The sequence below is a fragment of the Cervus canadensis genome, chromosome 31, assembly GCF_019320065.1.
Source record: "Cervus canadensis isolate Bull #8, Minnesota chromosome 31, ASM1932006v1, whole genome shotgun sequence".
Taxonomy (NCBI): Eukaryota; Metazoa; Chordata; class Mammalia; order Artiodactyla; family Cervidae; genus Cervus; species Cervus canadensis.
In genome coordinates, this window is record NC_057416.1 from 13823795 (window position 1) to 13851387 (window position 27593).

A 27593-nucleotide genomic window follows, 5' to 3' on the forward strand; every position below is an offset into this window, starting at 1 on the left:
GAAATATTTCAGTAAAATCAGTGAATCAGCTTTCAATACTTTGGCCAAACGGTCTTCCCTCTTGGGGAACTGTATATGAGGGTGTTTAGGTCCCCAAGCTGACATTTAACTCACTTAAAACCAAAACATAAGAGGTAGATCAGACACTGGACTCTTTAGCTCAAACGTGCTACTTAAAGCTTTTGTACCAACTTTAAATTTGGAAAAACATTTTCTGGGGAGGGAGGTGCTTGCTTTTTCTGAACATCTCTAAACATATCAGTTCCTCAGTTCTTTTCATTAACAATGTGGCAGATGGTAGATGTTCTGGGCATAAAAATCCTTTGATAGATATTTGTTGGTCTGCCTCATCATGTGATAGTTTATTATAATCATATTGCAAAGGGTAAGGATGGAAGACCTAGAAAGTAAGTTAAAAAATACACAGGAATTGTCTAGATTCCTCTTGGAGCTATAAAAAACCGAGGCTGAGACTTCAGGCTCAAGTTCTAATATTGTGTGTTATGATTTCTCAATGCATATGTACAGACGCTGAGTCAAAGAAGAAAATAAACAAGTTGTACAAAATCCTGGAACATGGCTATTGCACAGTTATGATGCCCTCTCCGCCCCTACCCCCCGCACTGATTCACATTCTCATTCCTGAAATAGTTTTGTGCCATTCCCACCTCTTCTTGGTTTATTCCATTTTTTGAAGCCAGGAACTATATTGACATGTTGAAAACTTTAAGAATTGATACTTTTGAACTGTGATGCTGGAGTAGACTCTTGAGAGTCCCTTGGACAGCAAGGAGATCAAGCCAGTCAATCCTAAAGGAAATCAACCTTGAATATTCATTGGCAAGATTGATGCTGAAGCTGAAAGTCCGATATTTTTGGCCACCTGATGTGAAGAGCTGATTCAATGGAAAAGGCTCTGATGCTGAGAAAGATTGAAGGCAGGAGAAGGGGGTGACAGAGGATGAGATGGTTGGATGGCATCACTGACTCGATGGACATGAGTTTGGGCAAACTCTGGGAGATAGTGAAGGAGAGGGAAGCCTGGCGTGCTGCAGTCCATGGGGTAGCAAAGAGTCAGACATGACTTAATGACTGAACAATAAAAATGTCAAAATGATATAGAAAAGGAAACACATGAGAAACCTCACTTCCGCCCCTGCCCCCATCCACCATTTTCATTTGTATTAGTTTCCTTTATCCTTCTGGTGCTACTTTATGCATAGGCTTTTTAAGAACTTTTAAAATTTTATATTGGAGTATGACCAGTTAAAAATGTTGTGATAGTTTCAAGTGGACAGCAAAGGAACTCAGCCATTCATATACATGTATCCATATTCTCCTCCAAAATCCCCTTCCACCCAGGCGGCCACGTAACAGAGCGGATTCCCTGTGCTAGACAGTAGGTCCTTGTTGGCTATCCATTTTAAGTACAGCAGTGTGCACGTGTCTACCAGAAACTACCTCTCTCTTTCCCCCACCCTCCCCTTCAGGCAACTGTAAGTTGGTTCTCTAAGTCTGTTTTTATTTGTAAATATGTTCATTTGTATCATTTCTTTTTAGATTCTGCATATTCGGGATGTCATTCACTATTTCTGTTTCCCTTACTTCGCTCAGCATGATAATCTCTAGGTCCATCCATATTGCTGCAAATGGCATTTTCACTCTTTTTAATGGCCGAGTAATATTCCATTGTGTGTGTGTGTGTGTGTGTGTGTGTGTGTGTGTGTACATACATACATCTTCTTTATCCTTTCCTCAGTTTATGCATATTCTTATACCCTCCCACCCCTATTCCTTTTTTATACAAACTACATCTTACTGTCTATAGTGTTCTGTGTTTCATTCTTTCCCACCTCCTCATACATGCTGATCCTTGCCTATCCGTTTGAGGATTCTCCTCATTCTGTTTTACAGCAAATTGTGTTCCACTGTGTGGATTTATCTTTTTTACAGTTGGGTTGCTGCCATTTCGTACCATTAAAACAATGCTGCGATGAATTGTGTATATACGTTTACACGTGGACAGGTTAGTTTGAATTTCAAGACCTGCGCTTGCTACTTCAAGAGTAAGTGATTGGACAGCTATTGCTGGATTCTCCCCCACACATTTTGCACTCTTACTGGTGGGAGAATACATTTCCCCACAGCTCAGCCAACATAGTGTTATCAAACTTGAGGATTTTTGTCAGTCTCAAGGTGACGGATGATACCTTAGTTTAATTTGCATTTCTCTTATTAAGATGATTAATCTCTTCCTCTGAGGTGTAAAGGGTATTTGGTCTTTTTCTGTGAACTGTCTGTTCATGGCCCTTGGTTCATTTTTCTATCCGGTTCTTGGTCTTTTTTAGTCTTTTTTATTGAGCAGAGATTAGAATGGGCTCAGGGTTTCCCGGTGGCTCAGTGGTAAAGCTTCAGCCTGCCAATTCAGCAGATGTGGGTTTGATCCCTGGATCGGTGGGGAAGATTCCCTGGAGAAGGAAATGGCAATGCACTCCAGTATTCTTGCCTAGGAAATCCCATGGACCGAGGAGCCTGGAGGGCTACTGCCCATGGGGTTGCAAAACAGTTGGACGTGACTTAGTGACTAAACAACAACAAAGAATGGGCTCGACTGTCAATGGACTACAAAACTACAGATTTAAAAGAGTCTTTCTTAAAAAAGTAATTTGTGTCTATGCCCAGGTCTCAGTTGTAGCACACAGGACCTAGTTCCCCAACCAGGGACTGAACCTCCGTCTTCTGCACTCCTAGCACAGTCTTAGCCACTGGATCACCAAGGAAGTTCCTGCAACAGCCTTAAAGGAGTCATTCCTGCTGCCCTCCACTCCTTGGAAACAGGAATCCCTTAATTCCCAATTAGGAGAATTTTAGTTTTCTGACTTAAAAGTAATGTACCTTTACTACAGAAATATTAGAAGAAATGCAAACCACTCATGTTTGCACTTATATTCCTTTGTTAAGGATGTAAACTAAAAAGGGAAATTCTTCCCCTCTCATAACACCTCTCCCAGAGCTGACCATCGGGGAACATCAATGGTTTATTTTATACCCTCCTCCCCTATTAGCCCTGTTAACAATTTATGGGTGGAAAATGATTCATTTCAGCGATAGCCTTTATACTCTGCTACTCCCCATTCAAAGCAAGGAAACAAACAAAAACATGGTCATATTTAGGGGCTGTGGTTTGTGAGAACTTAGTATCCTTCCTGGCATCATGTAATTTTAGAAAACAGGGCTTTCTGAGAGGGGCCTAGAGGGAACAGGAAGGCTCCTTACCCTATTTGGTAAGTTACCACCATCTCAAAGTATTTGATTAAACAGTCCTGTTGCATCGTCATTGGTCCTCCCAAATCAAGCTCTTGGTTAAAAATATTTTAACTTCAATTAGCAGCACATCAGAAACAATAACAGAAACTTGAACACATTGGTCATTTTAAATTAAAATTTGTATTTGGAAATAGAAATGCATAATAACACACTTTTTAAAAAATTGTCACATAGGAACATATCTTCCAATCCCACAGCATGCTTCATTTACTCAGAAAAAGTTACAGACACAATCAAAACAAAGAGCTTTCATTTATAAATGTGAGTGCCTTTGTTTAGCACAAGAAGGCTCACGGGAAACGTCAGACTGAAAACCAGTGGGTTAGTGATGCAAAAGGTTCTGAGCAAGGAGGCTCAGAACCTCCCTGGTCTGCGTCCCATCTCGGGCCTTCAATTTCCCTGGGCGCCAAAGGAGAATAGACTGGATGACTGCTAAAGTCCTGGGTGCCCTGGTCCTTTCATTTCAGAGAAAAGTATACAATCACAACTGTACCATTCTCCCTTGATTGTAAACATCAACAGAATAAAAGTTAACATGCTCAGAAATTTTACTGCCAAGAGTGCTATGATTTTTTTTCCCATCTTCTGCAAAGGATGGATGAGGGTCCAGACCATCAGGCCACATTTACTGCTTATACTGGAAAATGAGGGAATGCTAATGAAATTGCTTTTACGGGCTGACATTCAGGGATGGCAGAAAAGGACGTTCTGGAATGAATTCAGGACTTGTTCTTCAGGAGTATGGTAGCTCCTGGACAAAGTTCAGTGGCCAGGTGCACACTTGGGCACATCCATGCCCACACACAGCAAAGGTGACTGAGACCTTGTTAACCATGAAGGGGAAAGAGAAATCTTAGAGTTCTCCCCAAACACTCAAAGCCTCTTGTAAACCATACTCAGGTACTTAAGCATTAATTTACACAATTCCTGATAAGCTGAAAACTGCAGATCTTCTCCCCGTCAGTGTCAAGTAAGAAGTGGACTGATATTCAGAGGTAGTGATGTCAAGTCTATTTTATAAAATGGGCTATCTGCAGAAAGGCAGATAAGAATTCGCTTTAACATCCAATTAAAAGCCATCATTTGAAATAAAAATTAGAGGGCTAGGATTTTTATGATGACCCTAACCATCTTTGGAAAATTTCCAGTTCAGAAGTTTAATCTGATTCACTTTCTTGGAGCTTCCACACACACCCACAGCTGTGAAGAATCTAGCTCGCATTCTTTTTCCTGAAGCTGTAATCTATGGCTCTGACCTCACCACACAGAAGCTGCGCAGTGTCCCTGGTCAGGCTCAAGCCATCTTCTAATTATGGAGTGCCCAACTGACTGGCTGACTCTTTCTTTCTTATACCTCACTGTTTATTCTTTAAGTTGTGTTTTAGTATGTATGTCCCTATAGAATTTCTTCAATTCACGCTCTTACCAGTGTGATCGAAGTCTGAGGTTTTGACAGAAGAGATTTTAGATATTCTGCAGGTATGTGAGGCCCAGCAGCTGGTCGAAGAGTTGCATTTCAGCACCTTATAGTCCTCAATCTGTCTCCCTTTATGATTCCTCCATTTACCCTCAAGGGTCAACTTAGTTTTCTCATACCTTCCCAAGTAAAACATTTAGTTCTTTTTCAATGCTAAAACATGATTTTTTTTTAAACAACAAAGACATGCTCAGCATAAACATCACAAAACCATGAGCTCAAATAGGTGATGTAAAAATACCATTGTCTTAAGATCAAGGTCTTCAAGGCTTAGACGACACGTATGTACCACCAAGTTCTAGTATACATCGTTCCACATCATCATTGCTGTTGTCTGACAAAAACCATCACATGTTCTCTGATACAGTGGCATACCCACATCACTGAAATACACTACTGCAGTGTTTAACTTTTTCCATCATTGCTTGAAAATGTGTAGCATAGCATCGGCGCTAAACCTTGCTAATTAAGAGAAGTGCTAATTTACAGTCATTTTCTTCTCATAATGATTTCCACGATCCATTTTTATTTCATCTTCATTAAACTCAGTCTCAACTACCCAATTGTGTTTGAGGTAGCTGCACAGTAGTTTTATTGCTAGGAAGTCAGCATGTTTCAAAGTTATCACCTGGGTCATTAGGTTAGATTTGGAAGTGAGAGGAAAATATAGTACCAGTTACACCGTTTGCTCACCTGGCATACAAATCAAAAACAAAAATCATCTGTGTCTTTAATGATTAGAAATACAGATCTTTTGTGAGCATAGACACAATACAAGGAATCTGTTTCTTTGCATGAAAAGCAGAATCAGTGGAGAAGGACTCATATTCTATCGCTACCTTTCGGTTAACCCGAGTAAGAATGTGCATGAGCTCGCGTTCGTGAGAGTACTTTTTCAGCATCTCACAAAGAGCCTGGATGAACCAGGATCCGTACTTTGAGTTTCGCCAGGAAAAGTAACCTATAGGGCAAAATAGAACAGATAGTTGATGTCAGCTGATTTAATCAATTGTGACATATTCATGAAGGTAAAAACAACATAAACATGCATAGGTATTATTAGCCATAAAAAGAAAAATATACCATAACTTTGGTTCCAGGGGAAAACAAAACAAAAACCAAGTAGGTGTTTTTTATATAGCTCTGCTTTTGACAAGGAAAACAATTGCAGGCTAACTGCACCACTGAGTGAGAATTCTACTTCCTGGGCTTCCCTTCCAATAGGGAAGAACTGGTTTATAGGCAGAAAATGCAAAAGCAAAGAAATAAAAAAGGATCATTATAAGTAGCATGGTGTTGCAGTGAGATGATTGGCTTATCCAAGAAACAACCTGCTTATGTATGCACACACATTTGAGGGTCTTAAATTTGTCTACAAGGGCATCAGAATGGTGTATAACAGACACAGTATAGCATATTCAGAAGTCCAAAAAGGGGAAAGAGTGTATTTATTGTTCTTTTCCCAGATAAACTAGTGGATTCATTGCTGTGTTTTTGGCTACGCTGAGTGGCTTGGGGGACCTAATTCCTGGACTGGGGAATGGAACCGGGGCCCACAGTAGTGAAAGCATCAAGTCTTAACCACTGGACTACCGAGAAGTCCCTGGATCCATTGCTTTTAATCTGAACTGGAAAGATGCCTGGAGGTTAAAATAAATCCTATCGACTATATTTAAAAATGTAATACTGTTTAAAAATACGTTGGCCCTGTATTTCCAAACTTTCCAAACACACCTGAGTTAGTTGTACGAGTAAACAAGTACATGATCACTATATATTAATTTTTATGATGACAAGTGCACACACGCATAACGCGTAATACAACCATAGACAAAGCGGAGATTGATAACCTAGTCATAAATCGTTTCTAACCTTCTTTTCTCTCATTCCACTTCTACCCACTCATATGCTATTCATGTTTATACTTTCAGTTTCCTACCTCCCAAAGAATTCCTGGAAAACACACCTCTCTCCTGTTTCAGGAAGTGGGCGGAGTTCTGACTTGGCCTGAATTATCATATGGTTTCCACATGTTGTCAAGTTCATGAATGACGCTGTGTAAGGGCGCTTTCTTACATGGGCGCACTTTCTAGTCAAACTGGGCTAAAGACAACTTTTGGAGACTTCTCTGTGGTTAGGGTACCCTAAAATCAGACACGGTGGCTTTTTACGGATACCAAAATCCCTACAGCCTTTGGAACACACTCTTCATTGTTTGAAATCTACATATTTCAGTATTTGTACGTTTCTTACCAGGTGCTGTAGAATATGCATACAAGAAGTCTGCCTCAACCGGGATTTTCTGACAGGCCATGTCATCCTCAGCACCACTGTCTGTCTCGATGCCGCAGTCCAGCTCTGTGCCTCGGCAGGCCTGGAGGTTAGAAAATAAACACCTATTTAAAAATCAGAAAAAAAGAAAAGAAACATTTATTGGGAAAAAAAAATGTGTGTACATGCATAAATGTGTAACTTATTCCTAAGAAATGCAAAGGCTCTGTAAAAACTGATGTTAATTATTCAGAATCATTTTGCTAGAAGTCTAAAAATTAAAGTTTATGTTATGTCTCCTAAGTGGTGGTTTAAATAAATAAAAAAGTATTAATAGTTTAGTAGCTTCAAGGAAAAAAAATTTTAAAAATCCTTTGGATAATCCACAATGGAGTAAATTAATCCCTAATGAAGCCTCAATAACCAAATCACTCAGTTATTTATTACCTGAATAATGAAAAGTTTGGGCTTTCCAGTCAGACTTCTGCAATAGTCCCCTCTGAAGAAACTTGCTAATTTTTTCAGAGTGACGGGTCCATTTGTTCCAAAAATGATTCCTTCTTCACCATGGCTTAGAAGTACGCAAATAAAACTGCTCCTTCTGCTATGGTCTTCTTTAGAAACTGGAAAAACATTTACAGACAAAAAAACCAATACAATTTTATTCAACAATTTCATATATACTGTATGGGAGTAAGATGAAGAAATTTGAGAACCGAACTAAGAGATTGTGCAAACCCAGCTTGGGGCAGAGCAACACACCTCAGACTACTCTAGGGAGTTGGTATGAATAACTTGTTTTACTTTCATAAAATGTATAGAGTAGGACTGTGTAGTTTAGTTTCACAATTCTCATGCTTTACTTTCATATAGGTTAGAGCTAGACTGTATATACATTGGACAATGAAGGTCATTCTTTTCATTATTTCTTACCGTTGCTCATTAATTCCAACATTTCTTTACTTGTAAGATCATTTTTAATCCTGACTTCATATTTCAAGTTCATGAAGGTTTCCATGATGTTTGCTGCATCCACGTCTGTACCAGATCGACATTCCATGCCTTGAACAGAAAGTTACTTTTAATTGCATGAAAAAAAAAAGATAAACTGCTTTGAAATAAACTATTCAGGAATCCACACAATCCACAAGAAACTCTTCCTTTCAAATGCTAAGCAAATTCAATATTCTGACAGAGGTGACACAAAGTTTCTTTTATTTCTTCGTATACAAGACACTTCACTATATAATCTGTTATCTGTGTTACAGTCACAAAGATGTTTTTCATAGCTGCTTAGATAGTGAAAAACAAATGACTTAAATGCCTAAAAAGAGAGGTTTGGTTCAATAAATTACAATTCAATTATAATATGAGATACTATGTTGCCACTGAAATTTTATAGACAAAATTTTGCCATAGGAAAATGGTCACTGTTATAAAAAAAAAAAGTAGAAAATAAAAGGATCCTACTTTTAAGAAAAAAATTATACACACACACATAAATATACACAAACACAGACACGTCACCATACATAGACATATATATCAACACATACCTCACACACTCAGAGGAACTATTTCTTTGATTCTTAAGTTTTCAACAATTCTAAGATAAATCAGTAGTTTCATCATATCTTTTCAGGGGAAACAAAAAAAAACCCCAACAAACCACTAGGCCACATTAACACTGTTCAAAAGCCTCTAAGCCTTCCGACCACCATGAAACCATGATCACGACCGGCTTCATTTGCAGAGATGTGGGACCCACAGCACAGAAGAGTCCAGGAGAACTCGAACAAGGCACTGTAGCTGCTGTGTGGCCTGTACCCCGTAGTCCTGGGCTTTCCTCACCCCTTTAGAGCGCCTTCCACATGCATGTATGGACAGACTGAACAATGCCCTCAGATTTAAAAATCTAAAGTGTTAGGCATAGCAGGGAGAAGGCACCCAGAATTGAGTAAACTTAACACATATGAATAAAAAAAAAAAACTAGATGTATCCAGCTCCAAATTATTGTTGATTGTCTCTGAGTGGTGTGATTATGAATGATTTAAATTTTTTTCTTTTGCTAATCTGTAATTTCTGAAACTTATCGCCATATATTATTTTTACAAAATTAGAAGTAAGTTCATCAAGGTTTTGACATTGGAAAAGGCAGGGAACACCATTCACTCGTGTGACAAAGCCATTAAATTCTGGCCCTGGTTTGTGAGCTACTTAGTAGTTGAACAGAAAACACCAGGCTGTCTCAGAGATGGTTTTGAGAACCCGACCTTCAAATTTCAAAGCAGAAAAGGAGCTCACTGTAAAGGTAAAGTCAGACTATGGGCCAAAGTAGTTCGGGGAGAGAGGAGAACAACATGCCCCACCCCCTTTAAAGATAAGTAAGTACTCCGGCTGTTGTTGTTTAGTTGCGTTGTGATCCCATGGACTGTGGCCGGCCAGGCTCCTTTGTCCATGGGCTTCTCCAGGCAAGAATACTGGAGTGGGTTGCCATTTCCGTCTCCAGGGCATCTTTCTGACACAGGGATCAAACCCATGTCTCCTGCATCTCAGGTGGGTTCACTACTACTGAGCTGCCTGGGAAACTTGGGCTGTAATGTACCCACGATAAACATAACTAACAATGCTGTGTGTTATACATGAAAACTGTTAAGAGAGTAAATCCTAAAAGATCTTATCACAAAGAAAAAAACTTTTTTCTATTTCTTTAATTTTATATCTATATGAGATGATGGCTGTTCACTGAGCTTATTATGGTCATCATTTCATGATGCATGGAAGTCCAGTCATGCCACACACCTTAAATTTATGCAGTGCTGTGTGTCAACTATATCTCAATAAAACTGGAAGAAAAAAACAAAACCCCAATAAGTTCAACAATGGAGAATTCTGTGGGAAGAGGCCATTATAATTAGCAACGTGAGGCAGAGTACCTAAGGTTGAAGGTGGTCTCTCAACTTAGAGCCAAAAGCAATAAAAACGGGCCGGTTTTAGACACTCATTTTCAACTACGCTTTCCTTATTCCTTATAATGAATCTAACACCCAATCCTGCTTACTTTTCCAGTGTAATTTCACTTCTTTCCCTTTTCACCAGCATTATGATAGATAGCCTCTTAAAGTGAATCAGGAGATTCTAATTTAATTAAAATTCTAATATGATTAATATGCCAATTCAGAGTTAATCACGGTACCAATTTAAAAGTGAAAAAATGAAGGAACAGCCAAAGTGTTGATTCATATGGCAAATTATGCAAGTCAAGTGAACACAATATTTCGGGAATGGGACATTGTATAATCATTACAATAGCAGATATGAAAATTATACAACAACACAAAAAATGCTTACATTACATTAAATGGAATATGCAGGAATATTGCTTACATGTTATGGGTAAATTTAACTTTGAAAGGAACTGTTAAGGAAAACTTACAAGTAATACGGTAGGATGTTAATTAGCATTTTTAGGATCATGAGGGATTTTATTTTTCATATACTCTTAAAAAAAAAGGAAAAACCTCTGAAATATACTATTAGATTCAAGCCAGACATGCACAGGGACGGAGACGTGGATCTGGGGATCAGGCTATTGTGACCCTAAGAGCAATTTCTATAGAGCGGTCGAGGTAGTGGAAACATGAGGCCAAGTTTAGAACACGCGTTTTCAAGACTTAGGGAAGGAGACAAAAATCAGATCAAAGCTTAAGGGGCAGCAGGCTTATAAAAAATAAGGTCTCTTTAAGGTGGGCAGTCTGTCTTCTTTCCAGGGGAAGAAGACAAAGCCAACAGAACACATGAAGGCCCAGGAGGTGAAGGGGTGCATTCCCAGCTCCGGCTGGAGGTCGGGCGCGCCAAGGCCGAGAGGTCCAGCTACTAAACCATCTGTGGGGCTCTGTGCAAGGACTCTTCACCTTTCGGTAACTAATGGCAGTTACTTTTCAGGGTTGCTAGAAGAATTAAAGAAGATTTCTGTGAGGTGCCTCACACAGTTCCTGGAGAGGAAAAATACTTCTCCTTACTATTTGGTGAGATCCTTCCGTTAACATGAAAGAAGGAGCAGGAAGATAAAGAAGCAAGGGTTCCACAGAAGTCAGGCCTGGGACTTCCCTGGTGGTCTGCTATTGCTACTGCTAGGTTGCTGAAGTTGTGTCCGACTCTGTGCAACCCCATAGCCGGCAGCCCACCAGGCTCCTCCGTCCCTGGGATTCTCCAGGCAAGAATCCTGGAGTGGGTTGCCATTTCCTTCTCCAATGAATGCATGCATGCTAAGCATGGACACGCTTCAGTCGTGTCCAACTCTATGTGACCCTATGGACAGCAGCCCTCCAGGCTCCTCTGTCCACGGAATTCTCTAGGCTAGAATACTGGAGTGGATTGCCATTTCCTTCACCTGCCCTGGTGGTCTAAGAATCTGCACGAGGGTTCAATCCCTGGTTGGAAAGATCCCACATATCATGGGGCAGCTAAGCCCTGTGGGCCATAACTACTGAAGCCCGCATGCTCTACAACTAGAGAGTAGCCCCTGCGAGTTGCAATTAGAGAAAGCCCTAACGTAGCAATGAAGACACAGTACAGCCAAAAAGAAAAATAAATTAAAAAAAAAGAGAGAAGTCAGGGCAGAAGAGGTTAACATACAGAAAGAAGAGGGAGAGATTTTGATCATACAAAGATTTAAGAGTTCATGTTGAATTGAAGGACTGGTAGGATCCTGGCTCTGTTTTTACTTCATGGCTATTCTATGTCATTAGTTTATTAATTAATAACATGAATTCTGCTTTTTTATACTATACCAAATGTAAATGGTACAAATACTTGTAAAGGCTTAAAAACTATCACGATACATACCAGTATTTTTGTGGAAGTTCTTATTATTAATTATTATACATACACCCCTTTCAGGATAATCCATTTTGTATCTCTCTTCCAAGGATATTCCAGAGTCCATCGATTTGCTTCCATGTAAGATTCTTCTGTTTGGAAATCAGACAACAGTTTACGAAGAGAGACGTGACCAATGCTGCTATTCACATGAACACAAACTTCTCTAACACATAAGAACAGTTAACATTTGTTGAATATAATTTGCCGGGTTGTGTGCAACAGGCTTCTCCTCCCTAAAATTTCATAAAACCCCACTTCACAGATAAGGAAGTGATTACTAAGAGGCTAACAGTTATGCAGACCCCGTGTAAGACAGAAGACTGAAAGCATCTGTTGAACTACAGGGTTCATGCTTTTAATTTCTACATTGTTTTCCTTTACATTTTATTAAAAATTCACTAAGTACATTTTATACTTAGCCACCTCATCCAGCTGCTGAAAGTGGCCCAGGACAGTATGTAAATTAAATGGGGGTGGCTAGTTTTCAATAAAACTTGATCGAAACAGTCTACAAGCCTGACCGCCTGACCTGGCCAGGAAACAATAACCAAACACTAATACCTATTGTTCATGTACCCATACACTCACCCTAGGAGTATTTCAATTTTTATGCAATTTTTATGCAATTTAAAAAAAAATTGTTGGAAAAAGACTAAAGTAGTAAATTACGCTCTGTATGATAGGAAAAGGTAAGGAAAATGTGTCAATAACTTTAAAAGGGTTTTTTAAAAAGGCAAAAGAAAAACACCAAAAAACCCTCTAAAATGAGATTGCATTTCAATAGTTTAATTTCTAGGCAAATTCCTTTGCTAAACAAATACTGCAAAAATCTTTATTAGTAATCTGGTAATAGCTCTGCTATAAACAGTAATGTTTAGTACTAAAATTAATTTATAATTCCCTAGGTGGTCCAGAACAATAATACTGTACCTCAGAAAGAAACTTTTAGAATTAAATGTACCACAAGAGATCCCAAAGGGATAATAACAGACATGGATTAAATTAAGAGTGTTTATCTTTTCCCTTTCTCCATCTATTGGTTATTGAAGTATTAATAAGCAAAATATTCCAAAAAGGAAGACTGGGAAGGAAACAAAAAAGGGAGAAAGATAATCTATAACCAGGCAATTATTCCCCAGACTGAGAACTCGCATTTTACCTTAGCCTTAAAACTCATAAACAGGAGGCCAAAAAACCCCCAAAACAAAACCTCTTATCCTGCGGAGATTCGAGAAGGTACAGCTGCCTCTCCAGGGTCGTCCTGCTACTAGGGCGGGGTCTCCAACCACAGGTCAGGCCCCCTCCAACCTCCCCATATTCTATCCAAGTGTTATTTTAAGGAGAATCAGAGAGGATAAGTTAACATGCGTAGAGTCACACAGCTGTCACATGAGGTAAGAAGTCATCTGGGCCTCTCTGGTTTGAAAGCCCCAATTCTTTCTGCTTCCTCAGAGTTTGCTGTATCATACTACACACACCCACCCTCCTCTGCTGGTATGAGATTCCTTCTAAATACTCACGTCTCTGAAGTTTTGGTGGATTTTGAATCCACTGAATTTTCAGTGTTCTCCATGGATATTTTTTATTTACTAGAATATAAAGAAAATAGATGTTAATCAAAATCAGTCATTCTAAGATCACGGCATTATATTAATTATGCCAATGATTATTTCTCTAAATAAATGTGCTCTATGGACATTTTCACATTAGCGGTACCATCACTGCCCCAGCTTTACCTCTGCTGTGCAAGGATTTTTTGAGTCAAACCTGAGAACAACAATCTTTTATAAAGGTGCACACAACGTAGCCCTTTTCTCTCTTTCCTTTTTAACTGAGTTATGAAATGCACGCAGAGCACAGATAAGTGTGCAGCCTGACACAGTTTTACATTTGGCTGCTCCCCTAGATCAAAATACAGATCGCAGCTTGTTTCCACTGCAACAGATCCCGTCATTAGTTAAGAACTGCCTTCCAGCTCAACAGAGTTAAAAGAAAACCTGAAAACTTCCCATTGCAATGGTATACCTCACATAACACAATTTTATGATGCTTAGATTCCCAAGAGATTCAGTGCCACAAGTTCCAAACCTCCACAAAACCTTTACTCTTCAACTAGACATGAGAACCCCACTTCGACTGGCTTGAGGAAACCTGGAAATAAAAACTACAGTTCCTACATCCATTCTTCCATCAGGTAATTCTGCTTACTTTCCACAGTGAATGAGTCCTTCTAGTCAAAGCAGCTACCACTTATTGACCATTTATTACACCGCAGGTGCTGTGCTAGGCATCTTATCTTTTATCTTCCCAACAACCCGAAAAGTCAGGAAACCCAGCCCCTAGTGATGCAATGACTTCGTCTGCAGCCACAGAGCTAATGATGGTGGTCTTCTTCCCTCTCCCGCATGCTGCCTTGGAAGAAGCCAGTCTCTCACTATTTATCTGGAGTTCTGCCAGGTCTCTGGTTTTCCAAAAGCAAAAGGTACTTCCTACGACCATCAATCTGCCTCCCTAAATAAAGCATATAGGAAAACAGGGACAATAACCTTTCTCCAGCCTCTAGAAGCCCTGCCTATCTCAAAATTCCAATCTAAACAGAACTTTTAACCTTACTCTTATGCTAAAATCAAATCTTAAAAGAATACATACCCCATCAACAAGACTCCCTCCTAGGGAGGGAGCTTAGGACTAGAGTTGAACAGTGCATATAGGTAATTAAGAGTCTGGAACTCAAGGAGAGAGCAGGGCTGGAGACATACTGGGGCACCCTGACAACGAAAGGGTTACTAGAGGAAGCAGGGCCAGCCAGAGACTCAAGAGTGGACAAGAGATGGGAGGACATCAGGTAACTGGGGTGTACCAAAGTATGTAGAAGTCTTTCAATGAGCATTTCATCATTACAAATCTTGCTAAAAGTTCAGTTCAGATGAGGGACAGAAGACCATTAGCTTAGGCAAGAAAGTTATGGGGACAGTAGAGATTGTCAAGAAAAATTGTCCGAGACTTAGAAATGGGCAAAAGAAATTATTGGATATTATTTTCGGGTTCAGTTCAATTCAGTTCAGCCACTCAGTCGTGTCTGACTCTTTGCAACCCCATGAACTGCAGCACGCCAGGCCTCCCTGTCCATCACCAACTCCCGGAATCTACCCAAACCCATGTCCATTGAGTTGGGGATGCCATCCAACCATCTCATCCTCTGTCGTCCCCTTCTCCTGCCCTCAATCCTTCCCAGCATCAGGGTGGTGCTGGGCATAATCGTCAGAGAAAGCTCAGGGATTATCTGATTTTATAGTTTTTTTTCCTTTAAGATTTTAAATTTTTTTTAATTTGAATATAAGTGATTTACAGTGTTGTGCTAGTTTCAGGTATAGAGCAAAGAGAATCAATTATACATATACACATATCCATTCTTTTTTAGATTCTTTTCCTATATAGGTTATCACAGAATATTGAATAGAGTTCCCTGTGCTATATAATAGGTCCTTATTAGTTATCTATTTTATATATAGTAGTGTGTATATATGGAGAAGGCAATGGCGGCCCACTCCAGTACTCTTGCCTGGAGAATTCCATGGACTGAGGAGCCTGGTAGGCTACAGTCCCATGGGGTCGCAAAGAGTTGGACACGACTCAGTGACTTCAACAATAGTGTGTATATGGGGTTTCCCCAATGGCTCAGCGGGTAAAGAAGCTGCCTGCAATGCAGCAGACACAAGAGATGTGGGTTTGATCCCTGGGTCAGGAATATCTCCTGGAGGAAGAGGAAATGGCAACCCAGTCCAGCATTCTGCCTGAAAAATCCCATGGACAAAGGAGCCTGGTGGGCTACCTTCCAAAGGGTTGCAAAGAGTCGGACATGACTGAGAGGCTAACCACAGAGTATGTCAATCCCTATCTCCTCATTTATCCTTCCCGCCCCCGCCCTTTACCCCTGGTAATCATAAGTTTCGTTTTCTATGTTTGTAACTCCGCCTCTGTTTTGTAGATAAGTTCATTTGTACAGGGTGTCCTCTTTTGACTGACCTCCTGACTAGGCTATTTTACAACTTGTAGGAAGTTAAGCCACAAGAAAGGGAAGCCATGCAAATGACTCTTACTGACAGCAGTGAAAATAAATTTTGTCTTGAAATGATGTAATTAATTTTCAACTTGCAGAAAAGATGACCCTCTCAAATAAGACTTTATTGTCCTATAGGATATTAACCAGTTTCCCTTCTACTAGCAAATGCATTTCATTATATCCAACCATTTACATTTATGTTTGTTGTTCAAAGTCTCCTTTGAACTGGTCTTATCCTACTAGTTCTATTATCAGTTAATTGAACAAGATATTTGACATGTATTTTATATTTACACAGCATCCAAGTTTTATACCTTTTGAAAATTACACTTTAAAAGGATCAATGTTGCTGCAGTGGGTTGAGGAGACAATGGGAAAAGAAAAAATGAATAAACACAACATGAGTAAGTCAACATAGTTTTACTATGAAGGGGCAAGAGACGGGGGAATGATAGCTGAAGTGGGACCAGGAGTAGAGGACACTTCTTGTTTGGCTTGGTTTTAAAGACGAGCCATCTAAGGCATGATTTTATGCTGATGAGAATCATCCATAGAAAGTGAGAAATTAATAAGGCACGAGGAGAAAAAGATCAAAGTTCTTGAAGGAATGAGAGTCTGTGAATCTAGTTCACATATGGAGAGAGAAGTATTGGCCTCAGGTAAGAACAAGAACACCTGTGACAAACCTAGACAGCATATTAAAAATCAGAGACATCACTTTGCCCACAAACGTCCGTCTAGTCAAAGCTATTTCCAGTAGTCATGTACGGGTGTGAGAGTTGGACCATAACGAACGCTGAGCGCCAAAGAATTGATGCTTTTGAACTCCGGTGCTGGAGAAGACTTTTGAGAGTCCCTTGGACTGCAAGGAGATCCAACCAGTCCATCCTAAAGGAAATCAGTCCGGAATATTCATTGGAAGGACTGATGTTGAAGCTGAAGCTCCAATCCTTTAGCCACCTGATACAAAGAGCTGACTCATTGGAAAAGGCCCTGATGCTGGGAAAGATTGAGGGCAGGAGGAGAAGCAGATGACAAAGGATGAGATGGTTGGATGGCATCACCAACTCAACGGACTTGAGTTTGGGCAAACTCTGGGAGAGAGTGAAGGACAGGGATGCCTGGTGTACTGCAGTCCATGGGGTCACAAAGAACTGGACATGACGTGGCGACTAAACAATAAGAACAAGTGAGGGCTCATCCACTGTCATGCAAGGAAGACAAACTATGTGGCACAAAGTATGAAGGTTGGTAAACTGAATGCAAGGAGGATGAGGCACTTCTCGTGCGATCACATCCATTTGCTCTTTATTTAGAAAACTTTGCGACAAAAACCCCCAAATTTGTCTATCTATCCCTTCATGTGTACTTATCCATGCATTTTACCAAGTAATACAAAAACTAACCATGCATACATCTAGCACAGGTGTATGAGACAGGTGTTCCCAGACTCGAGTGGAAGGGACACAAATTGGTATTACCTCCTAAGGACATGTTGGCAACATGTCCCCCCATGTCTCAACAGAAGCCTTAAAGTCTGCTCTAGGAAACTTACACTGCTAAGAATGCAGCCTAAGGATGCAAAGATTTCCAGCTCAACACAGTTTAAAACAAAACCTCTCGCTGGCCCTACTTCCTCTAGTAACCCTAATCTAGAGACTAGGGAGAAGAGAGAAGGGGAAGGATATGCACTACTCATCAAAATATTGAGAATTTGGACAGAGAAATAGTGAAGCCACGATGTAGCCAATACACTGATTATATAGCATCTTTACCTTTTAACCTGTTTATTAACAGTAACTATCTCTGGGTGATGGGATTACTGGCAACTTAATTACCCTTCAATATTTTTGTATTTTTTCTACATCTGCATTTTTAAAAAGTTAGGAAATAGTAACAAAGATTATTTTATAAAATAATATCTTTCAACAGTGGTGGACTGTACCAACCAGTACTGTGCTAGCCAATTTCAACTTTCAGCCCTGTTTCAAAAGCAATAATAGGGGTAGGTTACTAGTATGAAAATCCCATGGACAGAGAAGCCTGGGAGGCTACAGTCCAAAAGGGTCACAAAGGGTTGAACACGCCTGAGTAGCTGAACATGCACAAACATGCACTCTTCTGAAAGCAACAACATTTCCTTGACTGCTGTAGACCACGTCCCAGCCTGTCTTTCTCTTTTTCTTCCATATGTACAATAAATGTGTATTATTAGGTACAGAGAAATCTCAGACTTCCTCGAACCAGAAATATGGAGGCCAACTTGCCTCAGTGCACCTCAAAATAATTATCTACTCATGGTTGAAAAATAAAGTTTTGGTTAATCTGATTAATTGAGAGAACAGTACAGGGTAGTTAACAATTGTGGAAATGTAGGCAGATACATAACAAATAGTTTATTGATATTATATTGTAATCCATGAGAAAACAGTATCATCTATATTTCAAGACTTTCCAGCCAGTCTGTGGAAAATCCAGAGTGAAAACACAGTGGAATGGGAAAACAAGACTTAATAAAGATCATTTTCTGAAGGGGAACCCAGAGCTCCTGCCAGTGTCTTTCTGGCTCCAGAGTTTTGCCTCAAACTGGCCGTTTGAGTAAGTTCGCCAAATGTGGGGAATACTGTATTTCAGGAACCCCTAAATGCTGCTACGTTCCATCAATGATCAAGGCCTTAAGTTCTTTTTACCAAATACTTCTGCAAAAAGCGCAGTGATTATTGGACTGAAACACTAACTTCTAACAGTTTTTTATTTCTTGCCATCAACAGAGCTCTGGGATAAAGCAATTCTATCCTTGTGACTGATAATAGGAGGTTTAGATTTACATAGCAGCCAGCTTTCCAGAGTTTTAAAATACAGTTGTCTCTTGAACAACTGGGGTTTGAACGGGACAGGTCCACTTACATGTGGATTTTTTAAAATAGCAAATCTACAGCATTACACCATCCAAGGTTGGCTGAAATTCACGGACATGGAACTGTGGATATGAAGTGCCTGCTATAAATTATACATTCAGATTTTCAACTGTGGGGAGGGTCCCCTCTGTTGTTCAACAGTCAACTGTGTTTGGCTTCTTGGTTCACACCATGGTTAAGATTTCATCTAAATATAAGGTGACTTTCAAGTAATAACTTCCTTTTCATACATTTAATCAACTTTCTTTAACCAAATCATTCTTAAAAGTTAAAAAAGTTTCAGCTAGATTAGCCTTAATATAAGTAACTGAAGTTAATAATTTCCAAAATTAGACGTCAGAGACAATTTTGTTTCAATAAGGTATTTGATGGCTGAAAGAAAAAAAAAAGCACCTGAATTCTTTTAGAATAGGATTTTTCTATTTGATAAGGATTTCTCAGGAACAAATACTATAAGGTATTATTTTGTTCCTTTATTATTCATAGACGATTGAAAATTTATATAATGGTAAGTAAAATCCTCACTGCATCAGACATTTGCTTTCTGCCTGTCACCATCTGCTTTTCCCACATGAAAACATCTAATCCACACTCTTGGGAGCAGAGCTTTGGTTTCTGCGGAAACAAAAGGGTTAAACTCAGCATGACCTCATCTCCATTAGCGAATGCCTGGCTGAATATAAGTTATTCTAGGTGTGGTGATCTCATCTCAGAAGGATAAAAAACATTGTCCCCCAAGGGGGGAAAATGGCCTGTATGATGACAAGGAGTTTCAGTTCTTAGAACACTGTCATTTGACAAAACATAAATAGGAAAAATATAGAATAGGGGCTTAAAAATACATTGTAGCACAGCAATGGACTTGACACTAATTGCCTCTTACTGTACTGAGTATATAAATCTTCCCATCAATTCAGGGTGCTCATGATAAATTTCTGAACACATTTTAGGTCCCAGGGAAGTTCTAAGATAGACCAGTTGCTATCAGGTGGCAGCCTGGGACCTGACTCTTTTTTTTTTTGGACCTGACTCTTATAATCAAGTCTCTGAATTCCTAGATCCATTTAACACTTGCCAACGAAGCTATAAGAGCCAGATGATTCAAAAAGTTAAAGGTACTTCCAACGATGCTTTGAGGCATAGTGATTTCCGTTTTTTATAGTTCAGCTGACTGAGGCTTACAACAGATAAGTAACTTAGGACTCTGTCCTAACTAGGATCTGTCAGCTTCCCTCACTTCTACATGACTGAGTACCACCTAGGAGGAGTAATGCTATCACTAATTTCAAGGAAGGAAACAAATGCATAACCTAGAAATACTGAGACAGAAAGCATAAATAACATGATAGAAACTGACTACAGGGACAATGAAATGCTATAAAGTATACTTTCTCTAATTCATGAAGAAAACAGAAATGCTGGTTATGGTGTTTTGGGGGCCACTGGGTAATTTACTTCTAAAAGTAAAATTACAAAATATGAATAACTTTCATGTTAAGCATCGAGCAGTTTTTTCTATATCTCTGCTTGTCTCTAAAGGAAAGGTGAAGCCTTTTCGCTATGATTTCTGGGGAGATTATTCAGTCCTTCTTCAGTATCTGTGGAGGATTCACTCCAGGATACCCACCTTCCCTTCATTCCCCACCCCACCCTTGCCGCCCCATACCAAAATCTACATATGCTCACGTCCCTTCAAGTACAATGGTGCAGGAGAGCTGCCGCTCCATATATGGTTACAGATCCTGCAGACAAGACAGGTGGCTGGTACTTTGGCCAAGGAACTTGAAAAACATCGGGATTACATTTATTAGCAATTAGAGAGGGCAAATGCTGAAGGACTGATGCTGAAGCTCCAATGCTTTGGCCACCTGATGCGAAGAGCTGACTCACTGGAAAGACCCTGATGCTGGGAAAGACTGAAGGCAGGAGGAGAGGGGACAACAGAGGATGAGATGGCTGGATGGCATCACAAACTCAATGGACATGAGTTTGACTAAACTCCGGGAGTTGGTGATGGACTGGGAGGCCTAGCGTGCTGCAGTCCATGAGGCCGCAAAGAGTCGGACAGGACTGAGCGACTGAATCGAACTGAGAGAGGACAAAAATCTCAAAAGCACTTATGTTTCTAGATTTGGTAAGTGAAAGAGAAACCAGATTTTCTTTTTTTCACAATAGTTTGGATAAGTGGAGATTTCCGCTGTGACATCCTAGAGCTTTTACAGAAATAATTTCCTAACTGGTCCCTGCATTTCTTTGGGAAGAATCACCAAACTGGATATTTTCCTTTGGGCTGGTGAAGAGCTTTTACTGAAATAATTTCCTAACTGGTCCCTGCATTTCTTTGGGAAGAATCACCAAACTGGATACTGTCCTTTGGCCTGGTGAAGTCAGATTGTTAATATTTATTTTGTGATAAAGGAGGAAAGTCACACATGGCAAGTAAAGTTAAATAGAGAAGAAACGAAGTTCCGTGGTACCACACAAACACAGCCATCCCTTCCTTTTCTCTGGAAAGGCCCATACCACCAGGAAGACAGACAGGAGGGCTCCCCACTGCTCGAAGCCACAAGCCAGAACGGACACATGCTTACTGAGTGCCAAGGGCCTGCATCCCCTCACCTGATGCCCCATCCTAAGATGGTATCCCTGAAAGGGCAGAAGAAGAAATGGGAAGTCCTTGCCGACCTGAGTATTATGAAATAAACCTAGAATGAAGGCTCTGGGATGCCTTCTATAAAAATTACAGATAAACTTTAAGACCTCCTCCCTCCCACTGAGAATCACTCCTCTGTAGAAACAATTCAGTTTTACAACCACCTGCCAGAGAAGGTCTGAAACTGCGAAAGCCAGGGTCAGTGTGTTGATTCACTTGTGCCAGGACAACTGACTGAACACCAACTGTGTGGAGGGGTCATAAACCCTGAGTGTTTGAAGCAATGGAGAATAAGATCTATCCCTGTGTGTGACCTGCCCCAAAGCTCACTATATTCAAAAGTGGCTCAACAAGACAGGTGCCGATGTACAGCACAAAAGAGAGAACTTTATCGTGTGTGCGTGCTCAGCTGTGTCTGACGCTCTGCGCCTCCATGGACTGTAGCCAGTCAGGCTCCTCTGTCCATGGGATTGTCCAGGCAAGAATACTGCAGTGGGCTGCCATTTCCTCCTCCAGGGGATCTTCCCGACTCAGGGAACTAACCTGTATCTCCCGCATTGGGAGGTGGATCCTTTACCACTGAGCCACCAGGGGAACTATATCTTACTCTACTCTAATGCAGATACTCTGAAAGCAATTTGAAGAACAAAATAGGTGGAGAATTAATAACATTACATAGAGATTTACAAAGCATTGTCACAGACATTATCTCATTTTATCCTCATAATAACCCTGCAAGGTATGTATATTAACTGCTGCCTGATTTATGGATGAACTAGGAAAGTGTTGCCTTTGGGAAGTGGCCTCAGGTTCTATGACAGCCAAGTACCTATCCCCCTCCCTTTTATTTGGATTTGTTACAAGTGTACACAACAGTATCTAACAGTCTAAGTACTCTACAGCTTTCAGATCCAAACACCAGTGCTTCCATCTCGGAGGCAGAGCCTAAAGAACTCACACTAGACACCAGAACTGACCTAATGCCATTCACAGAAAGACCGGTTTTTAGCATCAGAAGGGGCTGAAGCAGTAGGAAGTTGTGTTAAATTAGGTGTGAAAGCAAAACAGTGAAGAAGCATTGTAATTACCTCTATCAGATGTCAATCTCTTAAAATCAATTATAATTGCCTCTATCAGATTAGTCTCTTAAAATACAAGGAGGCTAGGCTTCTGTTCTCAGGATTGCGAAAGCAAATCTAGATGTTTCTTTTCTTTCTTACTGGGAATAGGTTTTATTGCTACACTCCAACTAACTGTTCATTCCTTCATTCATTAAAACACATTCTAACTTTCAAAAGCCTTCATTGCAAAAGAGCAAAGCAAAATCAAAGCTCAAACAGCAGGTTGGGGTAGGGATGGTTTAAGCTTTTACATTTCATTCTTAGAGATCACGTAACTCTAACATATTCAAAGTGGCAGAGTGCATTTTGACACAGGCAGGTCTATGCAGCTTGCTTGGCACTATCCTGCATACACACACAGTTAGAGAAACTCCTGTATTTCACCTCTACCATTCCTTTCTAGTATGCATCATTTAATTATAATTTGCTAAGTAACCTTAGAATACATTTATTTTTTTTTTCTAGATAGGGCGTAATTATATATATATATATAAAAAAAGCATAATATTGTAGTATTGGCATTCATTTGTACCAGGCCCTGAATATCAAGAAAGACAAGGAACAAGATAACAAGCCAGAGTTCCGCGTGGAATTTGCTCAGGAGCTAATAGAGGAGAATGTAAAAAGCAACTGCAAAGGATATGACTTTTTCCTCTTAGGACCAGGCAGATGCAAAAGGAATACAGAATACTTAACCTTGAAATGTTGAATCAGAACATAAGCATCAATAGGAGTTTCTCAAGAAAAGGTGTGGTGATGGGAAGACAGAGGGAATGCAAGACAGTTCGAGGAAGAAAATAGTTGCTGTTGAGATCAGCATGGCTGTGCAGAATGTGAGTGGACCAAGGAGCTAACCTGTGCTTGACTTTGTTAACTGTTAAGGGACTGGATTTATCCTTCGGGCAAAGGAACAGCTTTCTGGATTTTTATTTTGTAAGATTCCTCAGCGACTGGAGAGGGGCAGAGGACATGGACATAATGGAGGCCAATGAGGAGGCTCCTATAGCCAGGTGAGCACTTAGGGTGGCTTGCATCTGAGATGGAGAGAAAAGGCCAGATCCAGTGGATTTTAGGAGGTCTAAGAGGTTTGGCCGCTAACTGGAGAAGCCAGGAGAGTTAGCTGAGAAGGTTGGTTCCTAGTTTTTTGGCGTGGGAGTCACATAGTGAGAACTGGGCAAGAGGCTGCTGCCTTGGGAAGTAAGGTTTGACAGCAGACCCACTGGAAACAAGAGTGACTAAGGAACTCTTTTTCAACTTTGGCTAAGGGGATTTCACATGGGCTTCCTTCCTTAAGTGATTCAGACGTTTAAAGAGCCTGCGATGCAGGAGACCTGGGAATTTCACAGCCTAAGGGATTTGGGCCAGGAAAAATAGTCATCAGCATGAGCTAGAAGGATTCATGTAAGCCTTCAGGTCTGAAAATGAAGAGGAGTTTAATACTTGAAACTGGGACTTCCCAGGTGGCTAAGTGGTAGAGAATCCGCCTGCCAATGCAGGAGAGGCAGGTTCCATCCCTGGGTCGGGAAGATCTCTTGGAGGAGGAAATGGCAACCCACTCCAGTGTTCTTGCCTGGAGAATCCCCTAGATCAAGGAGCTTGGAGGGCTATACAGTCCATGGGGTCGCAAAGAGTCGGACGCACTTGAAATCACCTCTTTGAAAAGCAGAGTCAACCATCTCAACCTGAAAAAAAAATCTAGACAAAGGCAGCAGAGACCAAACCCTCACCTGAAACCTAACTTATCCTAACCTGAGGATAAGTCCCGAGGGCCAAAGACTCGGAAACAGCGCCAGCCAGGCTCCTGCCCTCAGGTCATCTCGTCTCCGCTCTCATCTTCCTCACCCCCTTTCCTATTCAAATTTCAGCCTGCGATTTCCTCTGCCTCCCGCTCCCGGGTCCCACCTCCTACCACTCGGCCTCGGCGCTCCCGCCTGGCCTCCCCGCGCCTCTCCTCCCCCAGCTCATCCACCCGGGTCAAGCCTCCTGCTACCAGGCTTCAGCGTCCCGACCGGGTCTCCCGACCCTCCCCCCACCTCCCATTCTCGGCAAGGCCACCAGTCCCCCGGGCTCGGCGTCTGCGGCCAGGTCTCCGCTCCCCAGCCTCCCGCTGTCCGGCCGGTCTCCCGCCATCCCCCGACCCAGCCTCTAGATCCTCGGCTCAATCCTCTCGGTCCCCCGGGGCTCGGCTCCTGCATCCGGATCACTGTCCCCCGGCCCGGCCTCCAGTCCCCCGCCCCGGCCCGGAGTCTCTGCATCTGCGGGCTTCAGCGCTAGTTCCCGCCCTCGCCGTCGTGGCAAAACAAAGGATCCGTCGCCGGATCGTGCCCGTATCCTCTGTCTCTTCCTCGGGGTAGCTGCAGGCCGGTGCAGATCCCCAGGGCAGGCGCTGGGCTTGGGGGCGGGGGGTGGTGGTGGAGGGAACCAGCCCAGGACTGACGGCGCGACACCTGGAGGATATCACTCACCGTTCAACCACCTCGCTACAGCTCTGCTGGACTCCACTCCTGGTCTGCTTCCGCCGCAGCCGCGCTCAGAAACGAGCCTCAGAGTAGACCCCGCCCTCGGCCCCGCCCGTCGCCCGCCCCTTGCCCGCCCCTCTGTTTTGAGGGCTCCGTTTAGCGTCGACACGTCCATCAGACCCCGACTCGCCCCTCCCCGCGCCCCGCCCGCCCGCGAACCCCGCTCCCCTACAGGCCCTGCCCCGCCCACCCTAGAACCCCGCCCTTCAAGGGCCCGCCCCGCACTGGAACCCCGCCCCTCACAGGCCCCCGCCCCGCCCGAAAACTCCGCCCCCTCACGGGTCGGGCGAGACCCCAGTCCCCGGACGCTGCGTAAGCGGTTCTCGACCGCCCCTCGGCTGTGGTTGCGGTTCTGCTCTAGAACGCCTCCTCCTTAGAGGCCCGCGCGCTCCCCCACTTCCTGCTCCGGCCCAGTTCCCGCGCTCGGTTCGAAGATTCCGTCCCGCCCCGGAGGCAGAGCTGGTGTCCAGCCAGCCGCCGAGGAGCCACGGGTGCCGCCCCCCGCGAGGGTTTTGGAGGTAAACGGAGGCCGGACCCGGGGCCGGAGAGCAAGACGTTCCCAGCGGGCCTTCCGGGACGGTAAACCGCCTCTTCCCGCCGATTCTCACTGCCCCTTCCCCCACTAGCCCGCCAGGCTCTTCTGTCCACTGGATTATCCAGGCAGGAATACTGGAGCGGGTTGCCATGCCTTCCTCGAGGGGATCTTACCCCCCAGGGATGGAACCCAGGTTTGAGAGAAGACCAGTGTTTGGCAGTCCCTTTGTTGCTGCATAAAACTGAGGACTAGGACCTCCTCCCAACCTGAACAGTGGTTCGCATGCAGTTATTTGTAAGAAATAACTAGTGGAGTAGGTTTTTTAAACCAGTCCCATCACCCCATAGTGAGGCTCAGACCCCTTCCTGTGCTAAACTCTCTTACCAAAATGATGCTCCAGTTAAAGCAGTAGCGGGTTTTCTGTCTTTTGTGTAAATTACACTAATTTACTTTAGAGAAACTTTAGAGGAAAACAGTTGGCAGTGTCATCTCAGTTTTGAAATTTCTTTTTATAAAGGTGTCTCCCAGGTGTCAGAACTTGATCTGGGCCTCCAAGGGGAAGACTTTGGGGGAAGGTGGGCGGCACTCCAGGTGAGGGAAATGAGCAGGAGTGGGCCAGATCTTGCAGGCAGTGGTCATTATGGTTCATTTGGTGAGAAGGCTGAACAATAAGAAATCAAATGGGCAGTGGTTTAGGGCCAGATTTTGAAGAGTTTGGACTTACTGAGGTAAACTTGAGTATGCGTTAAGTGAAGCTCTGAATCATTGAGTGTCTCTAGGAAGAGTTATGTAAATTAAAAAATTTTTTTTATTGGAGTACAGTTGAGTTACAGTGATAATTTGTTTCAGGTGTACAACAAGAGTGATTCAGTTACGCGTATATTCATTCTTTTCCAGATTTTTTTTTCTCATGTAAGTTGTCACAGAGTATTGAATAGAGTTCCCTATGCTTCTCAGTAGGTCTTTGTTGGTCATCCGTCATCTATATAGTAATGTGTATGTGTGTTAATCCCAAGCTCCTGATTTATTCCTCCTATTCCCGTCACATTTCCCCTTTGTAACCGTAAGCTTGTTTGCAATATCTGTTTTCTAAATAAGTTCATTTGTATCATATTTTTAAAAACTTAGATTCCACATATGAGTGATATGGTAGGATATTTGTCTTTGTATGACTTCATTTAGTTTGATAATCTCTAGATCCATCCCTGTTGCTGTAAATGGCATTATTTCATTCTTTTTTATGGCTGAATGATATTTCATTGTATATGTGTACCGCATGTCTTTATCCATTCCTCTGTTGATGGACATTTAGGTTACTTCCATGTCTTCGCTACTGAAAATGGTTTTAAGGGTGATTCAGTTCAGTTCAGTTGCTCAGTCGTGTCCGACTCTTTGCGACCCCATGAACCACAGTACACCAGGCCTCCCTGTCCATCACCAACTCCCGGAATTTACTCAGGCTCATGTCCATTGAGTTGGTGATGCCATCCAGCCATCTCATCCTCTGTTGTCCCCTCTCCTCCTGCCTTCAGTCTTTCCCAGCATCAGGGTCTTTTCAAATGAGTCAGCTCTTCGAATCAGGTGGCCAAAGTATTGGAGTAAGGGTGATTAGTCTGGCAGAATTAGGCTGTTTGGTTGGGAAATCCTGTGAGCAGCGTAGAAAGGTGAAAAGAATCAGAAAAAAGCAGTGTACCACGGAATGTTTTCTTCTTTTACAGGAGACTTTTGGGAAATTTAAATTTGAGTTACTTTGTTCAAGCATAGGCAAAGTGATTGAAGTCGGGGGCGGGGGTAGGAAAAACTCAGTATATTTAATTACGTAAA

The 27593-nt window shown here is 41.9% G+C and overlaps 2 protein-coding genes across 7 annotated transcripts in view; one reads left to right on the plus strand and one right to left on the minus strand.

Annotated features, from left to right (window-relative positions):
* Nucleotides 1-3428: 3428 nt before the first annotated feature.
* Nucleotides 3429-25311, minus strand: CASP3 (caspase 3). 2 transcript variants are annotated; one of them, XM_043454364.1, is made up of 7 exons: nucleotides 25181-25311; nucleotides 13481-13549; nucleotides 11925-12046; nucleotides 8009-8137; nucleotides 7523-7698; nucleotides 7058-7178; nucleotides 3429-5765 (listed from the first exon to the last, which is right to left on the minus strand). In XM_043454364.1, exons 2-7 carry the CDS (start codon nucleotides 13531-13533, stop codon nucleotides 5542-5544), a joined length of 825 nt encoding a protein of 274 aa, XP_043310299.1. In that variant the 5' UTR covers nucleotides 13534-13549; nucleotides 25181-25311; the 3' UTR covers nucleotides 3429-5541. The 2 variants fall into 2 exon arrangements, with proteins under 2 accessions (XP_043310299.1, XP_043310298.1); XM_043454363.1 differs by having other exon boundaries at nucleotides 11925-12049.
* A 167-nt stretch (nucleotides 25312-25478) lies between these two features.
* Nucleotides 25479-27593, plus strand: part of PRIMPOL (primase and DNA directed polymerase) — a 52842-nt gene continuing 50727 nt past the window's right edge. For 4 of the 5 annotated variants that reach the window (XM_043454238.1, XM_043454240.1, XM_043454241.1 and 1 more), the window contains exon 1: nucleotides 25479-25813. The gene's annotated coding sequence lies outside the window, so the exon portion shown is untranslated. The remainder of the gene's footprint in view (nucleotides 25814-27593) is intronic. The other variant, XM_043454239.1, reaches the window with a different exon arrangement.

Excerpts from the sequence above, each read along its gene's own strand:
- CASP3 (XM_043454363.1), bottom strand. The coding sequence starts at position 13,533 with ATGGAGAACACTGAAAATTCAGTGGATTCAAAATCCACCAAAACTTCA. Across the intron at positions 8,138-11,924 it reads GAACTTCCACAAAAATACTG|GCATGGAATGTCGATCTGGT; the intron begins GTATGTATCGTG and ends TTTCTGTTCAAG. Across the intron at positions 5,766-7,057 it reads TGCATATTCTACAGCACCTG|GTTACTTTTCCTGGCGAAAC; the intron begins GTAAGAAACGTA and ends TTTGCCCTATAG.